Source organism: Fimicolochytrium jonesii (assembly GCF_025526975.1).
Source record: "Fimicolochytrium jonesii strain JEL569 chromosome Unknown EV422scaffold_11, whole genome shotgun sequence".
In the NCBI taxonomy this organism is placed as follows: domain Eukaryota; kingdom Fungi; phylum Chytridiomycota; class Chytridiomycetes; order Spizellomycetales; family Powellomycetaceae; genus Fimicolochytrium; species Fimicolochytrium jonesii.
In genome coordinates, this window is record NW_026515678.1 from 412150 (window position 1) to 434805 (window position 22656).

Below are 22656 nucleotides of genomic sequence, written 5' to 3' on the forward strand. Positions count from 1 at the left end.
ATAAGTTGGGAGTAAGGCAAGAGTTTCCGTCGAAGTGTTGGTATGCTTTTGATACTAGGATACTCGTCAAGTTCGGAGGTGAATGTCCGTTCCATTCCTCGTTTTTGGGGTGAACTGAGTTTGGCATTTCCAGCGAAATGTCGTAAGGAAAGAAGCTTCCTGGCTGTCGAAAGTGCCGAAATGCATGTCCACTGTCCAGAACTTGACCGGCACTTTCCACCCGCCGGAAACCCGGTAGCGGCTGACTTGCAAGCAAAGGTTTTCAATAAACCGGGTGGAATAGTCACGTGAGTTCCCCGACTTCTCGGCAAGACGGGGGCCGTGTGTCATACGTATGTTTCGGGAAGACATCATGATAGTTACTGGGGCCTCCCAGTCCCCTGGCTCGAAGCTTGTCTCAGGTCGGACGTCTTCCTTTCTGACCAGGGAACCCCGCCACCAGCAAGGAACAACAGAGCTTTCTCGCTCGGCTCAGCAGAAGGGGCTTCTTGGCCGCCTTCGCCAAAGTATAGTGGAAAAGCCTTGTCGACGCACTTGGCGTAGGAATTAACTTTTTAGGCTTTCCACTCTTGGACCAAGCATCATCCTTCTTGCCAACGTCGATATCCACGCCATTACAATTCAGCACGATTCCACAGACGCACAGCACGACACTGCTAGTAGCATGCCGCGCAGGTCGGTTACGAGAAGGCTGTATCGCGCAGCTTCCGCGTCGCTCAACACATTACGGTCGGCGAAAATGAAGAGTCTGTTTGTCTTGCTGGCACTCCTGGCATGTTTGCCGCCACGGGTTCTTGGCGCTTGCATATCCTGCCCTGCTACCCCGGATTGTCTAAATACTTGCGGTGGAAACGAACAGGTACGCCGATAGTCTACTCATCCGCGAGACCCTGGGTAGAAATTCATTCCTTGCTATTCCGCAAAACAGGTGTGTGTTTATGTGACCCGTCAGACATGCGACCAATGCCCGCAAGCAGAGTGCAGGACATCCTCAGCAGAATTGTTTGCGAATCCCGTCTTTCCGCGCCCAAACTGGACACCGGATGCGGCTTTGCCGCCAGCAGACATCACGACTGTCTTCCCAACCCCAGCGGTTCCGAGCAAACTCATGGCTTCCGCTCTTGAAGTCCAGGCCGGCCCTGGAAACTCCTCTCCGACCGCTGATGGTAGCTCAGGACCAGTGGTGTCGGTCGGCAACACTGGAAAGTCAGGGGAATCACCATCGCAGAGTATCTTTGGCAAGGTTCCAATCCCAATCCTGATCGCAGGAGTGGCGGGAGTGGGTGTACTATCCGTGGGGGCATTCGCGTTTACGCTCCGTCGTCGCTCTCGCATCCGAAAGGCGCAGGCCGCCAGAGGGCTCGAGAAGGCGGCAATCCCGGTTCTACGTCCCGTCGGCTCGTTTTCGACGGGACACGAAATCATGGATGAGTTCGGCTCCGCCTCGTCATGGCGGTCCTCGCACAGCACGTCACCGCACAGCCATGTGGCGAATGTCTTCCCTCAAAGAGCCGCCTCTCGTTCGTCTCATCGCGACCCTGCACGTCTGGCCCTCTCACTGGCCCCGACAGAAGCCGATCGGCCACCGTACCAGAGCAAGCCGGAGACGATGGCGACATATTCTCCAATCTCCGAACCGTTGCGCTACTCCTCTTCCTCTTCCGCACCCACAATACGCGATCCATCTGAAGACCTGTCCGACATGGAAACCGCGGACTACTCTCGGCGTTCATCTTTGCTATCCCCAAAAGCGCAACGCCGGTCTTATCTTCGGTTCTCAAGCGCTCCGCCCAAAGAGTCACCCTTGTCGATGAGCGTCAAACGCCAATCAGCAAGCAGCCTCATATCCATGTATTCGGAGTCGGTTATCGGAGACCCCACACTACCTGCGAGCACAACATACGAGGATAAGCGCGGCTCCACCGCATCGTGGATGGCGAGTAGTCAGGACTCCAGGCGGTTCTTCTATGCCGGTTCCCCGACTAGCACCGTTTTTGGCCGATGAGTGTAGAAACGACTGGCGGTGTGTCATCAAGTAGATTGGATGGCCTATTACTCGATAGATGCCGCATCCCAAATAGGAAATGTACATAGCGCTTTGGAATCGGTGTACCATGTGTGTATTTTAGGCTCTTCTCGGCAGACTCTTTCGGTTTGTCTGTACATGTACAAACGCTTTGTAAATAAACGAGCTTCTCATATGATCCCCAAGTCCCATAAATGAATAGGTGCAGATGTGGACGACGCGCCTGCCGCTCGAGGAGACCATCTCGTCATAGGGGCTGGCGAAAGCGGCTGGTATGATAACGCCCATTCCGAACTTTGAACATTCTGAGCACACATTCAACCGTACTTTTGACTTACATCTTGAGCTTCAAATCAGCGCTCTCAACAGCCTAACAGGTTGAGGATTTATTAGCTCCGAAAATCTCACCATGTTCTCCGCATTCTCGGCCGCCCCGAAGCCTATGGAACACAGTGAGTTGCAAGCCCTTGTGCGAGATCAGATAATACAAGAAGCAGGTTCGTATCCTTGATTATCTCACCTACGGAGTTAGAGCGGCATACTCACGAATGGCGGTCTAATTTTTGGCAGGTGTCGACTTTGAAAGCCGCCCCATCTTGGCCATGTATTCGTGTTTCTTCCCGGACCCTCGCGCGGCGAACTATGATGACTTGCTCAAGTGAGGCTTTTTGGAGAATAGGACCGTTGGAATGAATCTCGAGGAGGCGCTGACCCCTGCCCTAATGTGTCTGGAAGATTGCTTCTGCAACGGTTAGATGAAGTTGTGGAGAGCGATTATGTGCTAGTGTTCTTCGCCGCGGGCTCACAGTACCAGCCGGGATGGTCGTTCCTTTACCGGGCGTATTCATTATTAGGAAGAAAGTAAGCGGATCTGAGAACCGAATCATGATGGATGGTACCGCGCCAAAGCTAACGCCTCCACCTTCCAGATACCGCAAAAACCTAAAGTCGATGTTCATAGTCCACCCATCCCTTTGGCCACGCCTAATCATCCAAGGAATGGGAGCTGTGGTGAGGTTGTTATTCTACCCAGCGAGGATCATTCCTTAAGCATTGGAGGAGCGCTTTGAAGGCAAAGATGGCGCGAATAGCGTTTGAGCTGACAATTCCCGTGTATCTCTCCCCATCAGCCCGAAGTTTGCGCGCAAGCTGGTCTGGGTATACAGTTTGGCGCAGTTGGGAGGTTCTGTGCCTTTGAAGCAGTTGCACGTGCCTGAGGCGGTCTTGGCGTGAGTAGGCGAACGTGCTATGTCGTGGACGAGAGGATCTGGACGCTGAGGTTTTGATCTTTGATAGGGTGGATGCGAAGAGTAGCAGCGGGAAAGTGTCGATGGAGAAGCTTCCGCCAGACACTTCTAGTGTTTTCGGGAAACCATTGGAGGAGATCATGGGGCTGAATGGAGAGGAGGGGTTACCACGGGTCGTGACGGATTGCATCGAGTACATTCGGAAAGACGGTAACGTCGCCGTCGTCCTGGGCTTCGTGTCGCAAACGTGGGCTGACCGACATACTCAACTGTTAGGGATGAACGTGGAAGGCATCTTCCGCCGATCACCAGCATCACAACAACTGCAAGCCGCGAAACGGGCATACCAGACTGCAGAATCCACATACGATCTGCAAGCATCAGGGGATGTGCATCTCGCCTGCGTATTGCTAAAGACTTTCTTTCGAGATCTTCCAAATCCTGTGTTTTCGGCGGCGATGTATGATACGATACGGGGGATACAAAGTAAGATCACTCCTTCTTACTCAACGCACATTCCTTCTATCACGTTGACGCTCCACATCTACCCACAGGCCTCCCAACAGACTCCGCCCGCCTATCCTACACAAAGAACACCATCCTCCCCCTCCTCCCCCGCCCAACCTACCTTCTCCTCGAAGCAACCTTCGCGCTCCTCCACGACATCCACGCCAACTCCTCAACAAACCTGATGACATCAACCAACCTCACCATTGTGTGGGCGCCGAATCTGGTGCGGAGCGATAACCCGATCGCGGATTTTAGTATGGGCGCGATGGGCGCGCAGAGTGGAGGGGCGGGAAATGTGATTAGGATTTGTATTGAGCGGTTTGAGGAGGTTTTTGAGTAGGTTGGATGAGATCGTGTTGGCGGCCATTTGGGCGGGGAGGACATGGGGTCAGCGCGAACCATACAGCGCGCAAGTCGGCATCCACCACGGCGTCGGCACATATACTCCGAACAGTAAGTTGCATCTTTTTTTTCGAAGGCCGAATGGTTTTATACCCCGCCTTCTGAGATGCGTCGGGGAAGGTACCCCAGCAGCGCATGACGCCCGGGCGTACATACATGACTAGCTTTTATACCCGCTCTTCGGGTTGTACATACCGAGTAATGACATAGTACCACTTTTCCACGGCAATTTTACTGGAAGAAAACTCGATTTCCCTGCCATGCTTAGGATCATGGTATCCGCACGGCGTCGAAAGAGATAAGCAGAACTTTGTTGGGTCGTTGATCTTTGACAGACCTGTCGCGTCCTTTCGCTCCATTGAAGCGAAGGCCGTTTGATGTCCTTCGGACCGCATATGGTTGAAGCGTGGCTATCCAGGTCGAAGGTGATGCTGCGACGGAAAGAGCTGAGACTGCAACGGGGAGGGTTTGACCTTTGGCAACATATATACCAGAAGGAGAGGCAGTGGCACAGGAAATCCTTGCAAAAAGGTGCATCCAAGGATTGAAGATATTGAGAGGGATGATGAAGGAGAAGCTCGGACCACATCCTCCATTGCCAGCACAGGGAGATACACATCCACACCGCAAAAATGTGGCGAAATGCAGACTATAATATCAATTTCGAAGGCCATAAAAGAGCCGCACCGATATCCGCCATGTCCCTCCCTCATCACCTCAAAGATTGGCATTATCCCGAAAAATCCCAGGCTTCATGCGCAACACCCCTCTCTCCCGCCTACAAAACGGCGATGGGAAAGACCATCTCCTCCGCTCCGAGGACCACATCGCCCCGAACACCAATTTCACAATAACCACCTTATCCACGTCCTCGTTGCACGATGGCGATGGGGATCTCGAGGATACGTACGGGAGGACATTGCGGGGGAAGAATAGCACGTTCGCGGATCTGACGCCGGGGGCGCTGGAGAAGATCCTTGATTTCATTGACGAACCTACCGCGTTGCTTAGGACGTGCACACGGCTAAGGAATGTAGGCAGGAATGTCGACGTGCGGTACCATTGGTTGGTCTCGCCGCGGCGCGCACGGCGGCTGCCCAAACTCGTTGGCGGTTCGTGGGGTGCCCATGCCGCGGCGATGACGCGGGCGATGGATTTGATATTCCGGGCATGCAAGCGTCGGATTGTTTCGGCGGAATTGATTGAATTGCTGCAATCGCAGGGGGATCTGCCGCCTAATGTAGGCAGTTTGAGGAGGGATGTGGCGGTGATGCGCGGGGCGGGGCCACGGGTGTGGGGTGGGTGGAAGGTGTTGGATGATGCGGTGGCGGAGATGGGCGATGATGAGCGGGTGGTGGAGTGGTGTGTCGCGGCCGGCTTTGTGACGGATGTCGATGGCGTTGTGCAGGGGATGTTGGGGAGAGGATGTTTAGAGGGATGTGTCAGTGTCCTGCGAGGTGTCGTTGAGGGCAACAAAGATGAAGAAGGTGCAGACGGTGCATTGGTGTCGAAAAGCGCTGCGAAAAACTATCCGGGATCGCAACATTCGCTAGCCGGTGGAACAGCTTCTCTTCCACCCTTGAAGCAGACTCCAACATCCGGAATGACGATAATCAATCCACACCCCGCCATCCTCGACCACCTCATCTCCCAATCCCCACTGCATCCGCTCTTCCTCCGCATCCTCCCTCACCTCTCCCCACCGCTCATCCCCGCCTCAGCCCTCCCTCAGCTTCTCGCACACCCACACCTCCTCACGGCAATCTTCACGCACGCCCTCCTCCCGCTCGACTCGATCCTGCTGACACTCGCACAATCCACCGCGCCCATCCGCAAACAAATCCTGGCAACCCTCGCGATGCATCAAAAGGTGATCGAGGGGCAAATCAAAGGATGTCAGGAAGGTGCAGGGCGTTTGATGCGCAGGGCGGCGATGGAGGATGATGGGGAGACGTGTGAGTGGCTGGTTGAGGCTGGGGTGTCCGTGCCGGCTGTGGTTATGAAGATGGCAAAGGACATTGGGTCGAAGAAAGCGATTAAGGCGCTTAAGAAAGGAAAGACGTGAGAACAGAGTGAAGGAAACATGGACATCTTGTGCGGGATGGAATAGAAATCGTTGGGATAGTCAATTTCATATCTGACAACGTTCATCGTTCATATGCTCTGAATCCCCAAGAGATTGTAGTACGACAGCCGCCATGAGCGCACTCTCGCGCGCCAAGGTTTATGGTGATCACTCATATTGTCGGAAATGGAGTGAGAGGCGTCCTCGTTAATCGGAGTGCTTTGCAAAGACCGATTACCGTCAAGTCCCAATTGTGTGGGCGGCAAGTGGGTTTTCGCAATGCTGTTCGTCGTCTCTGTGCCGGCAAATATATGCCGTGCTTATCCCAAGGATAAGAATAGCATGTACCCGGCATTTGCCGCTCAATCTCAATGCTTTGTGATGTGAAAGGGTATATGCATTCTTTCTCTGAGATTGCCCACCACCACGTCCTTTGACACCATTCGGAATGCCACGAACGCTCCTCCATTGCTCAAGGATCATAGCCGGCTTCCCATATGGCTGCTCCACGAAAGTGCAAGTACGAGAAGAGTGGGCAGAAAACTAGTTGCTTGAAAGCGGGGATTGAATTCAAAAAAGGAAGGTTTACACAACAGATACAAAATACTGCTGGCCAAGCAGCCCCATCATCTCCCAGTATCTACAGGATGTCTAAAAGTTTGGGGGAGATGGGATTCTAGAATGAGATGTCTATGCAAAAGTTCAGAGTAAAGGTCTATGTCTATGTAAAATGTCTATGTTCAGTTCGATCACGAAGGTTGGATCAGTTCGATCAACGAAGGTTGGATGTCGGTTGAGTAGTCGGAGGAACATCTGAAAGATCGTCCGATTGCAGAGAGTGAGGAAGTTGCCATCGGCTCTAGATGTCGAGCGCACAGAACTGGTTGGCAGCAACAGTGTTGTAACCCTCGTTGTTCACCAGATCGAAAACACAGTCAGCCACGGCCTTCGCACTGGGCTTGCGGGGCGCCCCGATATCCCTACGGCGCTTCTCCCAAGGAAGGCGCTTGCCGTGCTTGTGCGCAAGCTTCACGAGCTTGTTCCACGCCTTCTTTATGCACGGCAAGCACGCTTTGACCCCGTTCTCAGAAACAATGGCACATCCGAGGAAAGCAGCGAAAGCGGCGCCGGAAGTGGCGAAAGTGCCGAGGACGACGGCGGCGAAGCAACCGCCGGTGGCGGCGACCATGACCGCGCAGTGGATGCCTTCGGTCCAGCCGCATTTGCCGGCGCGGGTGGTGAGGGCCGAGGTGGGTTCAGGGAAGCTGAAGTCGAGGCCATTGAACATGGTGGTGCCGGAGGCATCGCCGGGGGAGGCGAGGGCAGGGGCGGCGGTGAGAGCGACAACAGCCACGATGGCGACGAGGGCGGCGGTGAGTGAGAAGCGCATTGTGATTGGATGAGACTGGTTGCTCTTGTTGAGGTGTTGAGGTGGGTTGGTGGGTTGGTGGGTTGGTGGGTTGATGAGAAGGGAATCTGGACGCACCCCTCCCTCCTTTTATAGCCGACGAAGCAGTGTGGATGGATTGGACATCTTCAACCACATCCTTCGCCGAGTTTACTTCCTCCGCAACTACGCTCTAGCAAAGCTCGATAGGGTATCATGCATCGTAATGCGCTGGGCTCTTGCAAAGCCCGGATCAACATGTAAGTTAATCGAACCCCCGCAAGGTCCACCGCCCGCCCAACCTAGCACCCGCTCCACAAACAGTGCGGGTGGGAAGCCGGAACCCATTTACGGCGACGAAGGTGGAGTATGGCGACGAAGGCACCGAGACCGGGACAGCGCAAAAGATATCCCACTCCGACAGAGCGCCCGGCGCCGCCGGCCCTGGCCTCCACATATTCTTGCCGTACGGAAAGATAGCTGGTTGGGGAACCTTCTTGTGACGGCGCCTCATGGGCATCGGCGACTCGGATAAAGTTTTGGTCAGGCAGCGGACACGCTGGGAACTATCGAATGACTACGAGGGTCAGGTCACCCGCACTTTTGCCCGCCACGGACTCTGAAGAAAACATGCCGCCCCGAAATAGAGGGGGTTGGGGACCCCGTCTGTTGAGGGTACATGACAACTAGTTTTATGTAGTGTAGAACGTGAATGCGGCGAGGAACCGAGGTCTCTGACCGAAAAATTGCCAAATACTGTCAATCGTGCTTCCAACTGTCGAAGTTCTGTCAGAAATCGCGCATTTTAATTCCTTCGGATTAAAAAGCTTGAAGTTCGGCTCCTTTGCATCTGTTTGTCGAGCATCGGATGTTTGAAGTATGCAACCAATTTTCGCCAGAACCCGAGGTACAGCCATGCACCACTTCCTGTGTGAGAAACGAGGGGGATCATAATGGCGCCGCCGGACCTAAAAAGTGTCCCCCTATTCTTTCGTCTTGATATGTGAGTGCGGCGGCGCCGGAATCGTCCGGATCAGTAGAGAGTGGGCAGCGGAGTCGATGAGGAAGCGAGCTGGAAATCGGGGTGTGAAGGATAAACGGGTGTATTCTTTCATAACATACATATTCTATCGATAGATCCAAATGCCTATCATACCGCACAGCACAAGACATCGCAAATCCACCCACTTATATACGTATCACAGGCTACCATACTACTCAACGCTGCTCTCCACCGCACACTTCATAGGTTTGCTGCACGTCTCAAATGACAGTCTCCTCCTCAAAGAACGCCCGCACAGCAATCGCGGTGCCCTTATCCAGCGAGAAATCCCGCAACTGCGCAACGCTCGCTCGGGCGATGTTGGCGAAGGTTTGAGCGCCTTCTTGGATTACGAAGCAGTCTGTACAGAAGAGATATAACGCCGGAGGGTAATATCAAAGGGTACATATCGCAAATGTGAGGGGAAATGAGAGACGTACCATGAGGTTTCAACCGTGTAGCTGTGCCGGACATGAGCGTGATGAGCGGCAACCAGGCGCCTTGGGAAGTTATGTTCACTTGCGGGAGCTCCTCCATCATCTGCATCCGTCACAATTAAACTGCCTTCGTGGAAGGTGCGTCCGATGTAAAAGAACAGTATCTTCTGCAGTAGCGCATACCTGAGTAATCTTCCCCTGCACAACCCCCGCAGCCTCCTGACTCGCCAACCACGCAATCTTCATCACCACATCCCGCACCTCCGCAGTCGAGTGTACCGGATGCATCTGGATCCCGCTTGTTCCCAACAGGAGAATTTGCAGCTGGAGGAAGGGTGATGGGTCCCGTTCGCGCAGCCAGATGAGGAGATGGACGTGGGCGAATTTGTAAGTGCTTCGAGTGACTCTGGGGAGGGGCGATGAGAATAGGATTTTAAACGCAGGTAGCGTGAGATATTGAAGCAGCGGCTTCGTTCAGGTTACCTGTCTTGCAAAGCATCCACAAACTCACGCGATTCGAGGTCGGCGGATGAGGCATCGACGCAGAGAACCGCTAGGGATGAATTAGGGCATGTGATATCCTTGTTGGTCGCCAGGAGTCGGTGAGTGTTGTTCCGGCTTCACAAAGCAGTGACTGCCAGGAAACGTACGGCTGGCAAGTTCCGAGAGATTGTGACGTCTACGGTAGGTTGTGTGGGAAACACCGTGTTGAAGACATCGCGAGAATGAAGATGGATCTTCAGATGAACTACCTTGACAGCGGAACATGCCACGGATGGCCGAGTCGTTCGTGATGGCCCAATGTGGGAGCAGAGCGTTGTTGACGAGGAGGATTGGTTGCATTGGTGTGCGGAAGAGGCCTGGGAACTTGGGGAAAAGGAGATCGTTTGAAGGACGCGGTCTGAGCTCAGTTGTTCCGAGACCGCTTTCGATCCAACCACGAGAACAAAGCATAATAGCCATCTAGCCATAGAGCCATATTGATGCCAGAAAGCCGTTGAAATACAAGAAAACTCTATGATACAAAATGATTACGCCCCGTCTCCACTCTTCAACCCATTTGCTACGTAGTAAAGAAAACCGTAGCCTAGATGGATCTGCAGCGACGGCTATCTACTCGATTCGAAGCTAAGAGGCGCCCAATTGACGCGATTATAGATAAGGAATGATGTGATGCGATGCGGGGATGATGAGATGCAAGAGATGAAGGGATGGATATGAAATGTTGGAAAACGCTCTCTACATCATGCCACCCATGCCGCCCATACCGCCCATTCCACCCATGCCACCCATAGGCGCAGCACCCTCCTTCTTTGGTGCGTCGACGATCATGCACTCGGTTGTGGTGAGCAGGGAAGCGACACCGGAAGCATCAACGAGACCGGTCCTGACGACCTTGAGAGGGTCAATGATACCCTCCTTGATCATGTCGACGTACGTTCCCGTGGCGGCGTTGTATCCGTAGTTGAAGTTCGAGGAGTCGGCAGAGGCAGAGGTGCCTTCCGCGGGGATGTTGTAGGACTCGAGCAGGCGACCGACGACGACGGATCCTTCCTCGCCGGCGTTGTTGACGATGGTTTTGCAAGGGGCGAGGACGGCCTTGCGGACAATGTCGATACCGAGGGATTGGTCAAAGTTCTCGGGCTTGATGTTGGCGAGGAACTTAGAGGCCTTGAGGAGGGCTGTGCCTCCACCGGGGACAATACCCTCCTCGACAGCGGCGCGCGTAGCGTTCAGAGCATCGACGAATCGGTCCTTCTTTTCGCCGACCTCGACCTCGGAGGAGCCACCGACCTTGATGACGGCGACACCGCCAGCAAGCTTGGCGAGACGCTCTTGCAGCTTCTCCTTCTCGTAGTCGGAGGTGGTGTTGTTGATGAGAGAGCGGAGTTGTTCAGAGCGCTGGCTGATGGCATCCTTGGAGCCAGCTCCGTTGAGGAAAATGGTGTCATCCTTGGTGATAGTGACGGAGTTGGCGGCTCCGAGGTCTTCTGGCGTGCACTTCTCGAGCTTGAGGTCGACCTCGTCGCTGAAGACCGTCCCGCCGGTCAGGATGGCCATGTCCTGGAGGATGGCCTTACGGTTGTCTCCGAAGCCAGGAGCCTTCACGGCGCAAACCTGGACCTGTCCACGGAGCTTGTTGAGGATACATGCGGCAAGCGCCTCACCGTCAACGTCCTCAGCAACAATGAGAAGAGGGCGACGACGGGTAGCGGCGACCTCAAGAGCGGGGAGAAGATCCTGGAGAAGCGAGATCTTGCGCTCGGAGAGCAAGATCAAAGGCTTCTCGAACTCAACCTTCTGGGTGCGGGTGTCGGTGATGAAGTATGGAGAAATGTATCCGCGGTCGAAGCGCATACCCTCGGTGATGTCGAGTTCGTCGACGAGAGTCTTGCCTTCCTGGACGGTGATGACACCCTCCTTGCCCACCTTCTCCATAGCCTGAGCAATCAACGCACCGACGTGCTTGTCACCGTTGGCGGAGATGGTAGCAACCTGTGCGACCTCCTGGGACGTTGTGATGTTGCGCTTGTTGTCCTGGAGAACCTTGACGATGGTGTCGACGGCTTGTTGGACACCCTTCCTCATCTCAGTGGGGTTGACACCGGCAGCAACGTTCCGCAGACCTTCGGTGAAGATGGCACGGGTCAGCACGGTGGCAGTGGTGGTTCCGTCTCCAGCAGTCTCGTTGGTCTTGTTAGCAACGTCTTGCACAAGACGAGCACCCAAGTTCTCGAACTTGTCCTCTAGGACAATGGACTTGGCAACAGTCACACCGTCTTTGGTGATCTTTGGAGATCCATATGATTGCTCTATTAGTGGGGAGGCCAATTAGTGATGCTGCTAATGGGTCTGAATCGCAAGGAATACTCCCGATCTGGGACCTCGTATTCACTCACCAATGAGGACGTTCCTTCCCTTAGGTCCGAGGGTCACGGCGACAGCCTTTGCGAGGATGTCGACACCACGAGCGAGACCTTGCCTGCCCTCCTGGCCAAACATGATCTCCTTGTGGCCACCAAAGTGCCTGACCTGGTTGGCGGTGGCGGCCCTGCCGGAGAGGGCAGCCCTTGCAAGCTTTGCTGACGAGCGGAACATAGTGTGTGTTTAGCTTGTTTGTGAAAGCGAGACGTTTGCCTTGGGTGATGTTAAGCAAGTGCTACGGGGCAAAGGGTGATCACTGGCCGGCCTCCTTTTGTCCTCTCCCCGACCTTCGATGGAAGAAATTTCCTATTCGGCCTCTCTTGCCTGCGTGACCGACAAACGCGTGAGCTTCTCGGAACTTGGTCGATTTCCAAGTCTTTCCATAACGCTGTTTCCAAGCACTTCCATAACCCGCATCCACTCCCACACAACGGCACTTCGATCTTCGCCGAGGAAGACGATAAAGCTCGCAGGACAGTCCATACACGGCCTGCTGGACTGTCCTGCGCTGATGCACCGGAAATTTGGAGTCGACCTTCCAAATCAGCCCTTGTTCTTCGTTACCAAGACTCAAACGGCGAAGCGGCGGTTCTCTAACACGGCTCAGAACTTGGAACACCTCAAGGGCGTTCGGCATTCTTGGTAATGGATCGAGTGTGATATCAAAGATGGGACCCTCTTCTAATCTTTGCAATCGACCTGAACGTTGGATGCTTTCAGCTCAACACACGGTAAGTAACCCTCCGCGTACGCCTACGGTTATTGTTGTTTCCTTCGAACTTCCCAAAAAGCGCAGGGGTCCCTGAGAAATTGCAGCAGCGCTAATCGTAATTGACCGCCGCGGAGGAAAGCCACGCACGGCTGACACTCTCCTCACGTAAACTCGACGTCGACCAAAATTACGATAAAACTCGCGCTTGTTGATGGAACGAGCACAGTGTACGGTGAAGTTTGTGGCTAGGACGCCAAGCTAGGCTTCGGTGGAGACTCTGTGTGGAGAAAGTCATCCCTCGCGATGAGCGGAAGGTAAAACTGGTGCTGCATGGCTCTTACTCAGCTCATGGTATATTTCGAAAATGCTGGCCGCCGATGGCGCAACAGACCGGCTCATTGCGCTGGCTGCACGTGATGGGATAGTTTTGGGAGTTACTCATCCCGATCGGTTTTGGGAACGAGGGTCGGATGGGAAGCATGTGGAGAAAGCCGTTTAGTTCACTCAGACTTACGCACATGCTTTACATTACAAACATTTGAAAACTCGTTACCCAATGGGATGATGCAATTACTCTGCTGGATCGCACTAAATGCATCCATTGCCGTTCCGTAAGGAGAACATTGGGCAAAGTCTTGGGCGCTCCGTGCTGTATATATGTATACATATGTAGATTAGTCCATTGGAAGCCCCATAGTTTCATTGAGGTGAGAAAGAATTCCAAAACACTTCACATGCTATTCGGTTCTTCGCGACGGTTTGGAGGTCGTCTAGGAGGTCGTCTATGTCGCCGATGGTATGGATGACCACAAGTATGAAAACGCGTGGAGTTCGCGCTGTCGTCAATCCCGTCTGAATCCCGTCCCCAATTCCATCGTCTCCGACATCGTCTCCGAGAGTGAATCTGCCCACCATGGCGTTCACAACCGGCCACATGTCGACCTCCAAGCTCTCCTTCAAGCGCAAACGACCGCTCTCGCCACCTCCAGCGCCAGCTCCCCCACCGCAGCATCGCGCCTCAAAGTCTCAACCTACCGATCATTTCCGCCCTCTCAAAAAGGAACCACTCTGGAACGACGGAAAGAATAAAACCCAGTTCGCGCCGCAATCTAGCTCAAAGATACCCAAATCCAGCTACTACAAACCCATCCCGACTTCCGACTTCGGCGACGACTTCATCTCCATCAAAGAAGAAAAAGAATCTCTCTGGAGCGATGTAAAGGACGAATCCGAACAGCAGGACTCCCGCCAAGCTGAATGGGCGGCCTGGAGCGGCGCGGTTCCGAAACGTTGGCAGAATTACGATACATGGGCAGACGGGATACGCGAAGGGATGGAGGTGAAACGTGAGAAAGGGCCGAGGAACCGTTACGCACGCCGCCGAACGGAAGGGGAAAAAAGTTGGGGAAGGGGAACGAAAGAAGAACTACACCAAAGGAGGAAGGGAAAAGCCCAACGCAAAGCCGCGGACGCCTTGAGGGATCCGAATTCCTTCGCATCGCGCCTAACTGACGGCCGACAGAAATATCGCTCGCGATGGACCACCCTCAAAGCCGCTCCGCCAAACACTCTCGACGACCGAGACCTGCCGATCCCTTCCTTAAGCCAGGATAAAATCACTGCCAACAGCATACACCAGTTCCTGTTTGAAGGCTGCGAATTCACAAGGGACGAGAAGAGGAAGATGGTGAAGGATAGTCTGTTGCTTTGGCATCCGGATAAGTTTGGGAAGATGTTGGAGGCTTTCAAGGAGGAGAAGAGAACAAGGGTTGCATGGGTTGCGCAGGAGTTGTCGAAGGCGTTGACGGAATTGTATGGGACGTTTGGGTGATGCGATTGGAAAAGCTTTACGGGGTTGCAGGAGTTAGGACTTCTTTGTGTGAAGCGTGTCGGCGAGACATAAGATATACCCGAAAGTGCTTTCGAGTGGCTTCCAGCACGCATCTCTCTTATGTATTCAGCGTGCGGAAGTTGAAGAACGGAAGTGACATGACGAGAATCTTTGCATTCAAAAATGTGTACATAAAATACAAGACTCCTTTATGTTGAAACGACCCCACAATGCATTTTGATGGAAAGGTCTACACTGCTTAGATCATCTTCTGGATGAGACCGTTGATCTTGTCCTCACGGTTGCCAGACTCACCACCCTCGATGAAGTGGGTAGCCTTCTTGCCCTTGAAACCACTGGAAAAGGAGAAAGGGAAAGAATGAGTATGATGTCCACATTGCGGCAAATGCGATGCTCCAAAGCCCCCAGGAACCCCAAAAATGAGCTTCCTACGTACCCAGTCGGGTTGGAAAGGTTGAAAGGCCAAAGGAAAGCATTAGCTTGCTTGAAGTTGGGGCCGACTGTGTAGATCTCGTGGATCAAGTCCTCAACACAGATGATGCCGTTGGCGCCAAGCTGCTTCTCAATGACAGAGTTGTCAGTGATGGGAAGACGCTGCTTGTCGACCTTGGCGAAACCGCGCTTGTAGATCAACTCGCGCACGGACTTGAGGTTGGGGTAACCCCAGGCGACGTAGGGGCCGACCCACTGAAGCATCTGGAGAGTGGCCTTGGTGAGACGGACGAAGGTACCGCTGTTGATCTTGGTCAAACGCAAAAGCTGGAGGATCTTGCGGGGCTTGGGGGCGATCTTCATCACACCCTTGATACGGACGACGAAGGCGAGGGGAGCGTCAGCGGGCACGTAGAAGTTTCCGTTGGCCTTGGCTTGACGCTTAAGGCGAACTTCATCCTTCTCCTTGGAGCGGTACTCCTTGACGTACTGCTCCGCACGCTTGAAGATGACCTTGCGCTTAGCCTTGGCAGACTGATAGATAGAAGGAGATGGGAGTGTTAGGAACTGAAGATCTCCACAGGGATGGTATCCGGAACCCCTCTCCCAGGTCACCCCCGAAATGTGATGCGTCGAAAGCGTCAGTCCCGAAAGATGGTATTTAGACAACTACATCTCCGTAGTAGCGGATTCGTTGGTCGTGGTAAAATTGGCGTCATCATCCACTTTCGATGCATCACGGTCGTTGTGTCCTCCCGCCAAAGCTCCACCAAAACAACAGAAAGGGGATTGAAGGAGATACATACCTTCTTGCGCTCAGCCTCAGCGACGGCACGCTCAGCGGCGACCTTCTCGGTGGTCTTGCGCTTCTTGAGCACAGACTCGGGCACGAAGACCTTCTTCTCGGCGCTGGAGTGGGTGGCAAACAAACGTCAGAGACCGATCTGCCAAAAAGGTACCGGTGGGGGGAGCCCCTGTATCCATTCTCTATCTTCCCATAGACAAGAATAGCGATAGATAGCAGGGTCACAAAACGGATCCAGGAGGTATGCCTCCTTTCACAACGTTGCGTCGTATGACTTTGAGAGGAAAGCACTAATTCCGTGAGGAACAAACGTGCTTAGACCTCCAATTCCTCACGGCGTCAGACTCTGGGTGAGCAAAGAAGGACGCCAGTGAGAGGTGATGGCAGATGGCCCGACTTGCGCTGTACTTGGAGGTAAATCCTGTCTAGTGTTTCTCCGAGAACCCTCGGTTGAGAAGGGCTCTCACACGAATTGCTCCCATCGCTAACCGTCAACGCCCCGCACAGAGAACAACAGAAGGAGGAGTAGAATACGTACGTGGCGGACATCTTTGCTGCGGGTGGAATGACCGAAACGAAGAGCTGTCGTCCAAATGGTCGTGAAGAGAAGGGAAGAAAAAGCGAGAGAAGCGAACTTTGGCGCTTGCGAAACAAAAGCTGCGAGCGCCGGGAAAGAAATTTACCATCCACGTGACGCTCACGTGAAGGTAAATGATTTCGTTGAGAGAGCATGAGAACACGGTGTGTAGAAGACGCGCTCTGACTCTGGGGACTGGGTCGATTTGGACACCGCTGAAGCCAATCGCTCGGTTGATCTCCCTCTCGCACGCCATCGACGACATAGTAAGTATCAACGTCCGTCCATCCATCCATCCATCCATCCACATAGCGCATATCCATCCATCCATCTGTCGTCCCCAGCGGTGGCGGTGAATTCGCAGCGTCGCATTTGCTTACAGAACCTCTGCTCGTTTGATTTACAGTCTCAACATGACGGAAGCGGTCCAGACTTACGGTCGTAAGGTACATGTCGGAAATGCAGGAGTAGAGATGTTGTGTAGGGGAGGTGTCTATGGAGGGAGGGTCGAACGGGAGAGGAGTGGATGTGGGCTCGAGGGAGAATAGCACAAGTCAAAGCGAATGGTCGAAACGGAGGTGGCAGGAGTTAGCCATTCGCAATTCCCACCAGGATCGACGACACGGTACCGAGCCTAAGCGAATTTGGGTGTGGATAGATGGAATAGCAGCACGCATTGGCCGGGGAAAGGAATGGAGATTGCCAGTCGACATGGAACGGCAATGGTGGACGAGAGATTCTTCAAGGCAGACAGGTCATGTCGAATTGGGACACTGACTCCCAATGTCTCCTTTCTTTTCGAATGAGTAGAAGACTGCCACTGCTGTGGCTCACTGCAAGCGTGGCCATGGTCTCATCAAGGTCAACGGCTCCCCCATCGACCTGGTCGAGCCCGAGATCCTGAGGACCAAGGTCTACGAGCCCATCCACATCCTCGGAAAGGAGAGGTTCGCCGACATCGACATCCGTGTCCGCGTCTCCGGAGGAGGTCACGTTTCGCAGATCTACGGTATGTACATGAGCACTGTTGTGTCGGCATGTCGAATACCGAGCTGGAGATTTACATTTTATTTTCCCCCGCATGTAGCTATCCGTCAGGCTATTGCCAAGGCCATTGTTGCTTTCTACCAGAAGTGTAAGTCACCAGTTGTGGTGTCATGACGGTGCGGACAGTATCTCATATGTGTAATTCTTTGCAGACGTTGACGAGGCGTCGAAGAAGGAGATCAAGGACCTCCTGGTCCAGTACGACCGTACCCTTCTTGTCGCTGACCCTCGTCGGTGCGAGCCCAAGAAGTTCGGAGGTGCCGGTGCCCGCGCTCGTTACCAAAAGTCCTACCGTTAAGGGAAATACATTCTATCATTATCTGGGAGGCAAACCAACCGTCGATCATTTCATCACTTTCTTCGTTCTGGATTCTGGGTCTGTTGCGTGGTCAGCATCGAATGAATACGCAGTTTTGTATATACCATTCCTGCGGGCCCAGACTTGAATAGAATTGATTGGCAAGCACGATGTGCACAGATTGTCTGCAGGAGATGTGGTCGAGCGGACAGATGGTCGTCGATGGTGAGGCGTGGAGGAGGATTGTAAACCAAAGGTCGAGAAAACGGGTGCAGGATGTTCACATCCATTTCGATCACGAGGAACTTTGCAAAACTACTGGAAATATGGAGTAGGTCCAAGCCAACTACGCTATGAGTACAGTGAGACTCCCGAGCGCCACAGGAACGGCGGCTCAATCACAAATTGGAATCGGGGGACAATGCACAGATACGGAGTCTCAACGTCGTCCAGATGTCCCACATGCACCAAAGGTCCTACACAAGCCAAACTATTAGCAAAGTGCTTCCCATGGATGATCCAATCTGAAAACACACACCATATTCCCTCCCATTCAGAGTGAACCCAACACATCCCTCCTTCGTGTCCACACCACATCCAATGACATCGCCTTCCCTCAACGCAGGCCCATCCCACTGTCGCAGCACCCTAACCAAATCATCTTGCCCAGGGTTTTCGAGTATGTCTTGGATCCGTGATTGGAGATCATTCATGAGTATACCGCCTCTGATGGAGAGCAGTGTTGCGATTTGGCCGCTGGGGAGGGCGAGGATGAGGAGGGTACCGGATTTCGTCGTGATGCCGATTTGAGGGATGCTGGACGTGATGTTTAAGATTTCTGCGTCTTTTTTGGCGGTGATGTCTGAGCGTTGATGTCTGGCGTTGATGCACGTACCTTTCATAATTCAGTCCTCGCAGCCCGATATGCACTTCGTAGTAGGACGTCGGCGTAAACAATGCGATCCAACTATGGCTATCCACTCCCTGCTCCACTACGTCCACGGGGGGGTTTGGGCCATGACCTCCCACGATATCTTTGCCCTCTTTGCTTTTCATTAGTGCTGGGATGGGTAACGTGCCATCTGGTAAAAAGCTATGTTTTGCGTTGGCATCTCCTAAACCGGCAGATGTACATCATGTATGGGACTTACCAAATCGGATCAACCCCATCTCCAAACCGGACCTTGCACCCTTGACCAGCAGCAAGCGATATTGCAGGGTACCTAAAGATATACAATCATCAAAAACAACCGTCGATGACGTCTAATCACGGCCTCTGCACATACCATGCAACATCGGCGTCAATGCCAGTAAACGCAGCCCCTACTGATTTCCCATTTTTAAAATACTCCAGCTCACCAGCGTCCAGATCGATCACGGCGGTGATGATGTCGCCGATGAACCAGTCTTCGCCGTAATCATTCTGAAAAACCAACGGATGTATGAGCATCGGATAGCTGAAATGGTATGCTAGATGCAACGTACATCCGTGGTAACCCCCGCATGCCACTTCTTCCCCCGATTCCCATCAACCGCATACGAATACTCATCATCTGAACCCCTACTCAATCACCCTTCTCTCAACCTCCAAACTCCTCATCAACCACAAACTTACCTCCAACGCCAACCCCAACCTCAGGATCCCACCCCGCAACCCTCTCCGCCCACCCAATCTGCAAAATCCCATCAGACCGTAACTCCACTTCGTATGCGTACCGCCCCGACCCGCTGACGGAGGTGCGGGAATAGGCGGTTTCGAAAGTCCAGGAGTCGTTCAGGAGCTGAGGGGGTTAAGGGGTGAGTCATGTGTGAGATGATGCGGGTGGTGAGAGTTTGGGGGAGCTACCTCGCAGCCTTGGGGACTGATCTTTAGGCCTGATGTTGCGGTTGGTGGCCGAAAAAATGTGATGTAGTTCTCGGGGAGGATAGATTGGGAAGTGGCAGGTGTGAAATCGAAAGCTGATTCTTGGAATGCGGTTGTGTAGAGGCGGGTTGGGCCGTTTGGGAGGGGGAGTTTGAGGAAGGTGGAGGATAAGGGGAGGATGGCGGGCTTATGTGCTGTTTCGTCCAGAGATTTTTTGGATTAGTGACGGCGGCTGAGGTCTCTTCTGGGCATGTGGGGACGTACCTGGGATGCTCGCCAGCACTGAGAGCAGAGCGGCGGCTGCATCATGAGTCGTCGGCCGACGCAATAGCGTCATCAAATCCGGGAGGAGGGCATTAGTTGCAGCGCCATCATCGCCAGCTGCTGTAACTATGCCTGATGCATCATGCTCCCATGTCCTATATCACATGGTTGGACATGCTCTACGTACCTTGCTTCACAATCTTCGCATAAACCTTCAAACATTGGCTCATCAGAGTATCATCTGTGTCGGCTTCCGTCGAGAATGGATCGTCAGTTCCCCCTGATATTGGCGTGGTGGGTTCACTGGTCGGTATCGCCCGATGCCAACCCTCCAACCTCTCTTCCGACTTAATTCTGCCCTTCCCACTCAATGACCCATCATCTTTCCTCGCCGCCACCCCAACCAAATCCCTCAAAAGCTCCTCAAGCGCCTCCCACGGAAACTCCCCAGGCAGCGTGAAGACATCCGAGCACAAAATGACATCCAACGCCATCAACCTTCCAGTAATCTCCTCCACGAGCGGGCTAACCATATGCGTGTCGTGCGCGTATACCTCCCGTTCCTTGATGTACTCGCCGCCGTCTTGCCGGAGAAGCCCGGCGAGGGGCATGATGGCGGTGTAAAGGATGTATTCCGTGAGGGTGGGGTCTGGAGGAGTAGAGGGGTTAAGAGGGATGGGTTGGGAAAGGAGGACAGGGAGGACTAACCTTTTCGCCCAAGCGTTTCGAGAACTTTTGCGGCCACGACCTGAACGTCTTTTCGCTCGCCGTCTAGTAAGAGGGCGTTTAGATGCTCTAATGCACCCGCTGCAACTAACTTCTGCCTCGTCAATTCTATTCCCACGAAAGCAGTCAGCACACCTTAATCTCACCCAAACGCCTGCGCAGGCAAGCAGACGCTACCAGACGTTACCAGAAACACCAACAAGATGCAAAAGCAACGCACATCCCGCATACTGCAGCTCTGGATCATCAGAGCTGCAGATACGCATCACCGTGCCGGCCACGTCGTGAGTTTCAATGTGCGGGCGGTTTGAGGGGTTACCGGTGAAGTACATGAGTATGTCTACGATTCGTCTGAAGGAGGAAGGAAGTGTGAGTTGGGATGGTGGTATGTGATGTACTGAAGCAGGATGGTGTACTTACAATGAGTTTTGATCTGTAGAGGCATCAAAGGCGAGCAGGAGTGAGAAGCCGTTTGCGGCGATGAACTCGGGATGGGCTTCCTCTGGACATAGCGTTACGTCAAGAGCACATCGAATGGATGAATGCACATCCTTCACCTACTGTGAGCCAGAAGATCATGCAAGAGCGCCTAAGAAGCTACCCTCAGAAAGGATATCGCAACCAATACGCTATGCACTGTGGACCTACCAACGCATTGCAACAGGCCGACTCAGCACTGCCACCCGGCACCGTCTTCAACATCGGGACGACCGCTCCCACTATTCCCGATGCGATCATGTCCTTCTGAATCTGTGCTGGGAGTTCATGAGCCCGAGGACGTGCAACGAAACGTCAAGAGATGCTTACAGTTGCCACTCGCCAGATGCTTCAGCGTCCCGAACGCCAGCCGAGGAACGTTGTCCTCTTCATGGCCGAGGAGAGCGCTCAGGGACGTGTAGACAGTTCGGACGGACGCCAGTTGTTCTTTACCGATATCTACATGTGTAATATGGGGTTCTGGCTGCTCATCTAAGGCTAGACTTACTGTAGATGCATACCTTTATTGACGAACTCGTGGATGAGGAAGAGGGACCAACAGACTAGCTGGTTATCGTCTATTAACACGGGTTGTGAGATAGATGCATCGGACGGATTACAACACGTGTGTGCGCACCACTCCGTAAGCCCATGGCGAGCAAAGGGAGTAAATCGAGGCTCTGTAACTCCTGGAGCTCCCACAGTAGTTCTGGAAAGACTGAGTTAGCTTCAACCCGGTGAATGTGAGTGTAATAATACAAGCCAAACCGAACGAGGGGATCTTTGACAGCAGCCGAACGATGGAGTGCATACATAGCCGCTGTAGACTGTCGTTGCCATATGTCAAGCGAACCAGGCGTCCCATGTGCATGAGGAAGCCGGCATCAAGCAGTCGTATTTGGACGTCCTCTAAAAGAACACTGCAATAAGACATTGTCTGAACTCCTTTCAATACGACCACATGCCCTTTCACGTACCGCACAGAGTAAGCTGATGCGCCAAAAGCTGTACTCAAAGTCAGCTAAACGCCAAATCTCGCATGAGATCAAACCCGCGCCTCACCAAAGTCCAATGAACCAAATCATCAACGCAAGAACCAGAGAGCGCAATGATGGAAGCCAGCGGAGGAATAACACCGTATCGAACGATCCGCACAGCGCGGCTCTCGCTCCCGTCGATCAGCCGACACAGACCCATTAGCGCGAGTCGGGAGACGTCTTGGTCCGTGGACGATAGGAGGAGCTCGACGAGCTTCTTGAGGAAGCCGCGACGGGCGAGGTCCTTGCTAAATGTTTCCTTGTTAGATCAGATGGGGATCGATGCCGTGCCCAGATTCAAGGAACCAACCGATATTCTTCATTCTTAGCAAGCTGATGCACGGTGCTCAGAGCGGTTCGAACGGTGCTCAGCGGCCTCCCCGGTTGCAACGCATCCATGATGACCGAAGACTGTTTCATCCTGCTCAGAAGCAACTGGACTACGTTCATCCGCAACTGTGGATTGGTGCAGGATAGCATTTCTTATTGAGGAGCATGTCAAAATCATGATTGATGGGCTCATG

At 53.4% G+C, this 22656-nt stretch overlaps 10 protein-coding genes across 10 annotated transcripts; 5 read left to right on the forward strand and 5 right to left on the reverse strand.

Moving 5' to 3' along the window:
- Positions 1 to 509: 509 nt before the first annotated feature.
- EV422DRAFT_52028 (uncharacterized protein) lies at positions 510 to 2029 on the forward strand. The gene is made up of 2 exons (XM_053069669.1): positions 510 to 859; positions 929 to 2029. The coding sequence occupies exons 1-2, from the start codon at positions 665 to 667 to the stop codon at positions 2003 to 2005; spliced, it is 1272 nt and encodes a 423-aa protein (XP_052925726.1). The 5' UTR covers positions 510 to 664; the 3' UTR covers positions 2006 to 2029.
- Positions 2030 to 2287: 258 nt separating this feature from the next.
- On the forward strand, positions 2288 to 4445 carry EV422DRAFT_529000 (Rho GTPase activation protein). Its single transcript, XM_053070314.1, has 8 exons — positions 2288 to 2523; positions 2597 to 2684; positions 2762 to 2887; positions 2956 to 3042; positions 3157 to 3255; positions 3323 to 3483; positions 3550 to 3759; positions 3828 to 4445. Exons 1-8 carry the CDS (start codon positions 2436 to 2438, stop codon positions 4121 to 4123), a joined length of 1155 nt encoding a protein of 384 aa, XP_052925727.1. The 5' UTR covers positions 2288 to 2435; the 3' UTR covers positions 4124 to 4445.
- A 325-nt stretch (positions 4446 to 4770) lies between these two features.
- EV422DRAFT_529002 (uncharacterized protein) lies at positions 4771 to 6285 on the forward strand. The gene has a single exon (XM_053070315.1). It carries the CDS (start codon positions 4940 to 4942, stop codon positions 6248 to 6250), a length of 1311 nt encoding a protein of 436 aa, XP_052925728.1. The 5' UTR covers positions 4771 to 4939; the 3' UTR covers positions 6251 to 6285.
- A 205-nt stretch (positions 6286 to 6490) lies between these two features.
- EV422DRAFT_506308 (uncharacterized protein) lies at positions 6491 to 7640 on the reverse strand (the record flags this gene model as incomplete). Its single annotated transcript, XM_053068553.1, has 3 exons — positions 6491 to 6751; positions 6895 to 6971; positions 7127 to 7640. 3 exons carry the CDS (start codon positions 7638 to 7640, stop codon positions 6491 to 6493), a joined length of 852 nt encoding a protein of 283 aa, XP_052925729.1.
- A 1128-nt stretch (positions 7641 to 8768) lies between these two features.
- On the reverse strand, positions 8769 to 10221 carry EV422DRAFT_52500 (uncharacterized protein). Its single transcript, XM_053070022.1, has 5 exons — positions 9767 to 10221; positions 9600 to 9697; positions 9300 to 9522; positions 9120 to 9219; positions 8769 to 9040 (listed from the first exon to the last, which is right to left on the reverse strand). Exons 1-5 carry the CDS (start codon positions 10085 to 10087, stop codon positions 8901 to 8903), a joined length of 882 nt encoding a protein of 293 aa, XP_052925730.1. The 5' UTR covers positions 10088 to 10221; the 3' UTR covers positions 8769 to 8900.
- EV422DRAFT_52325 (chaperonin Cpn60/TCP-1 family) lies at positions 10218 to 12657 on the reverse strand. The gene is made up of 2 exons (XM_053069892.1): positions 12017 to 12657; positions 10218 to 11929 (listed from the first exon to the last, which is right to left on the reverse strand). The coding sequence occupies exons 1-2, from the start codon at positions 12213 to 12215 to the stop codon at positions 10356 to 10358; spliced, it is 1773 nt and encodes a 590-aa protein (XP_052925731.1). The 5' UTR covers positions 12216 to 12657; the 3' UTR covers positions 10218 to 10355.
- A 681-nt stretch (positions 12658 to 13338) lies between these two features.
- Positions 13339 to 14716, forward strand: EV422DRAFT_52122 (uncharacterized protein). The gene has a single exon (XM_053069739.1). It carries the CDS (start codon positions 13667 to 13669, stop codon positions 14582 to 14584), a length of 918 nt encoding a protein of 305 aa, XP_052925732.1. The 5' UTR covers positions 13339 to 13666; the 3' UTR covers positions 14585 to 14716.
- Positions 14717 to 14843: 127 nt separating this feature from the next.
- On the reverse strand, positions 14844 to 16391 carry EV422DRAFT_567417 (ribosomal protein L30, ferredoxin-like fold domain-containing protein; the record flags this gene model as incomplete). The annotated part of the gene is made up of 4 exons (XM_053072532.1): positions 14844 to 14940; positions 15042 to 15571; positions 15844 to 15946; positions 16381 to 16391. 4 exons carry the CDS (start codon positions 16389 to 16391, stop codon positions 14844 to 14846), a joined length of 741 nt encoding a protein of 246 aa, XP_052925733.1.
- A 438-nt stretch (positions 16392 to 16829) lies between these two features.
- EV422DRAFT_595371 (ribosomal protein S5 domain 2-type protein) lies at positions 16830 to 18107 on the forward strand (the record flags this gene model as incomplete). The annotated part of the gene is made up of 4 exons (XM_053073593.1): positions 16830 to 16865; positions 17230 to 17428; positions 17507 to 17554; positions 17619 to 18107. 4 exons carry the CDS (start codon positions 16833 to 16835, stop codon positions 17762 to 17764), a joined length of 426 nt encoding a protein of 141 aa, XP_052925734.1. The 3' UTR covers positions 17765 to 18107.
- An 8-nt stretch (positions 18108 to 18115) lies between these two features.
- Positions 18116 to 22612, reverse strand: EV422DRAFT_567419 (uncharacterized protein; the record flags this gene model as incomplete). The annotated part of the gene is made up of 21 exons (XM_053072533.1): positions 18116 to 18240; positions 18303 to 18580; positions 18660 to 18857; positions 18916 to 18987; positions 19051 to 19187; positions 19250 to 19317; positions 19380 to 19545; positions 19611 to 19822; positions 19893 to 20018; positions 20080 to 20541; positions 20601 to 20726; positions 20806 to 20969; positions 21039 to 21175; positions 21267 to 21373; positions 21426 to 21554; positions 21617 to 21673; positions 21733 to 21804; positions 21864 to 22004; positions 22073 to 22100; positions 22158 to 22380; positions 22443 to 22612. The coding sequence occupies 21 exons, from the start codon at positions 22610 to 22612 to the stop codon at positions 18116 to 18118; spliced, it is 3198 nt and encodes a 1065-aa protein (XP_052925735.1).
- Between the last annotated feature and the right edge of the window lie 44 nt (positions 22613 to 22656).

Bases quoted from the DNA above. Each gene is read 5' to 3' on its own strand.
- EV422DRAFT_52028 (XM_053069669.1), top strand. From the start codon at position 665: ATGCCGCGCAGGTCGGTTACGAGAAGGCTGTATCGCGCAGCTTCCGCG. The intron at 860-928 runs GTACGCCGATAG...TCCGCAAAACAG, and splicing joins CTTGCGGTGGAAACGAACAG to GTGTGTGTTTATGTGACCCG.
- EV422DRAFT_529000 (XM_053070314.1), top strand. From the start codon at position 2,436: ATGTTCTCCGCATTCTCGGCCGCCCCGAAGCCTATGGAACACAGTGAG. The intron at 2,888-2,955 runs GTAAGCGGATCT...TCCACCTTCCAG, and splicing joins TATTCATTATTAGGAAGAAA to ATACCGCAAAAACCTAAAGT. The intron at 3,484-3,549 runs GTAACGTCGCCG...CTCAACTGTTAG, and splicing joins CGAGTACATTCGGAAAGACG to GGATGAACGTGGAAGGCATC.
- EV422DRAFT_529002 (XM_053070315.1), top strand. From the start codon at position 4,940: ATGCGCAACACCCCTCTCTCCCGCCTACAAAACGGCGATGGGAAAGAC.
- EV422DRAFT_52500 (XM_053070022.1), bottom strand. From the start codon at position 10,087: ATGGCTAGATGGCTATTATGCTTTGTTCTCGTGGTTGGATCGAAAGCG. The intron at 9,523-9,599 runs GTAACCTGAACG...GCCCCTCCCCAG, and splicing joins GTGGATGCTTTGCAAGACAG to AGTCACTCGAAGCACTTACA. The intron at 9,220-9,299 runs GTATGCGCTACT...TGACGGATGCAG, and splicing joins TGCAGGGGAAGATTACTCAG to ATGATGGAGGAGCTCCCGCA.
- EV422DRAFT_52325 (XM_053069892.1), bottom strand. From the start codon at position 12,215: ATGTTCCGCTCGTCAGCAAAGCTTGCAAGGGCTGCCCTCTCCGGCAGG. The intron at 11,930-12,016 runs GTGAGTGAATAC...CCCCACTAATAG, and splicing joins GGGAAGGAACGTCCTCATTG to AGCAATCATATGGATCTCCA.
- EV422DRAFT_52122 (XM_053069739.1), top strand. From the start codon at position 13,667: ATGGCGTTCACAACCGGCCACATGTCGACCTCCAAGCTCTCCTTCAAG.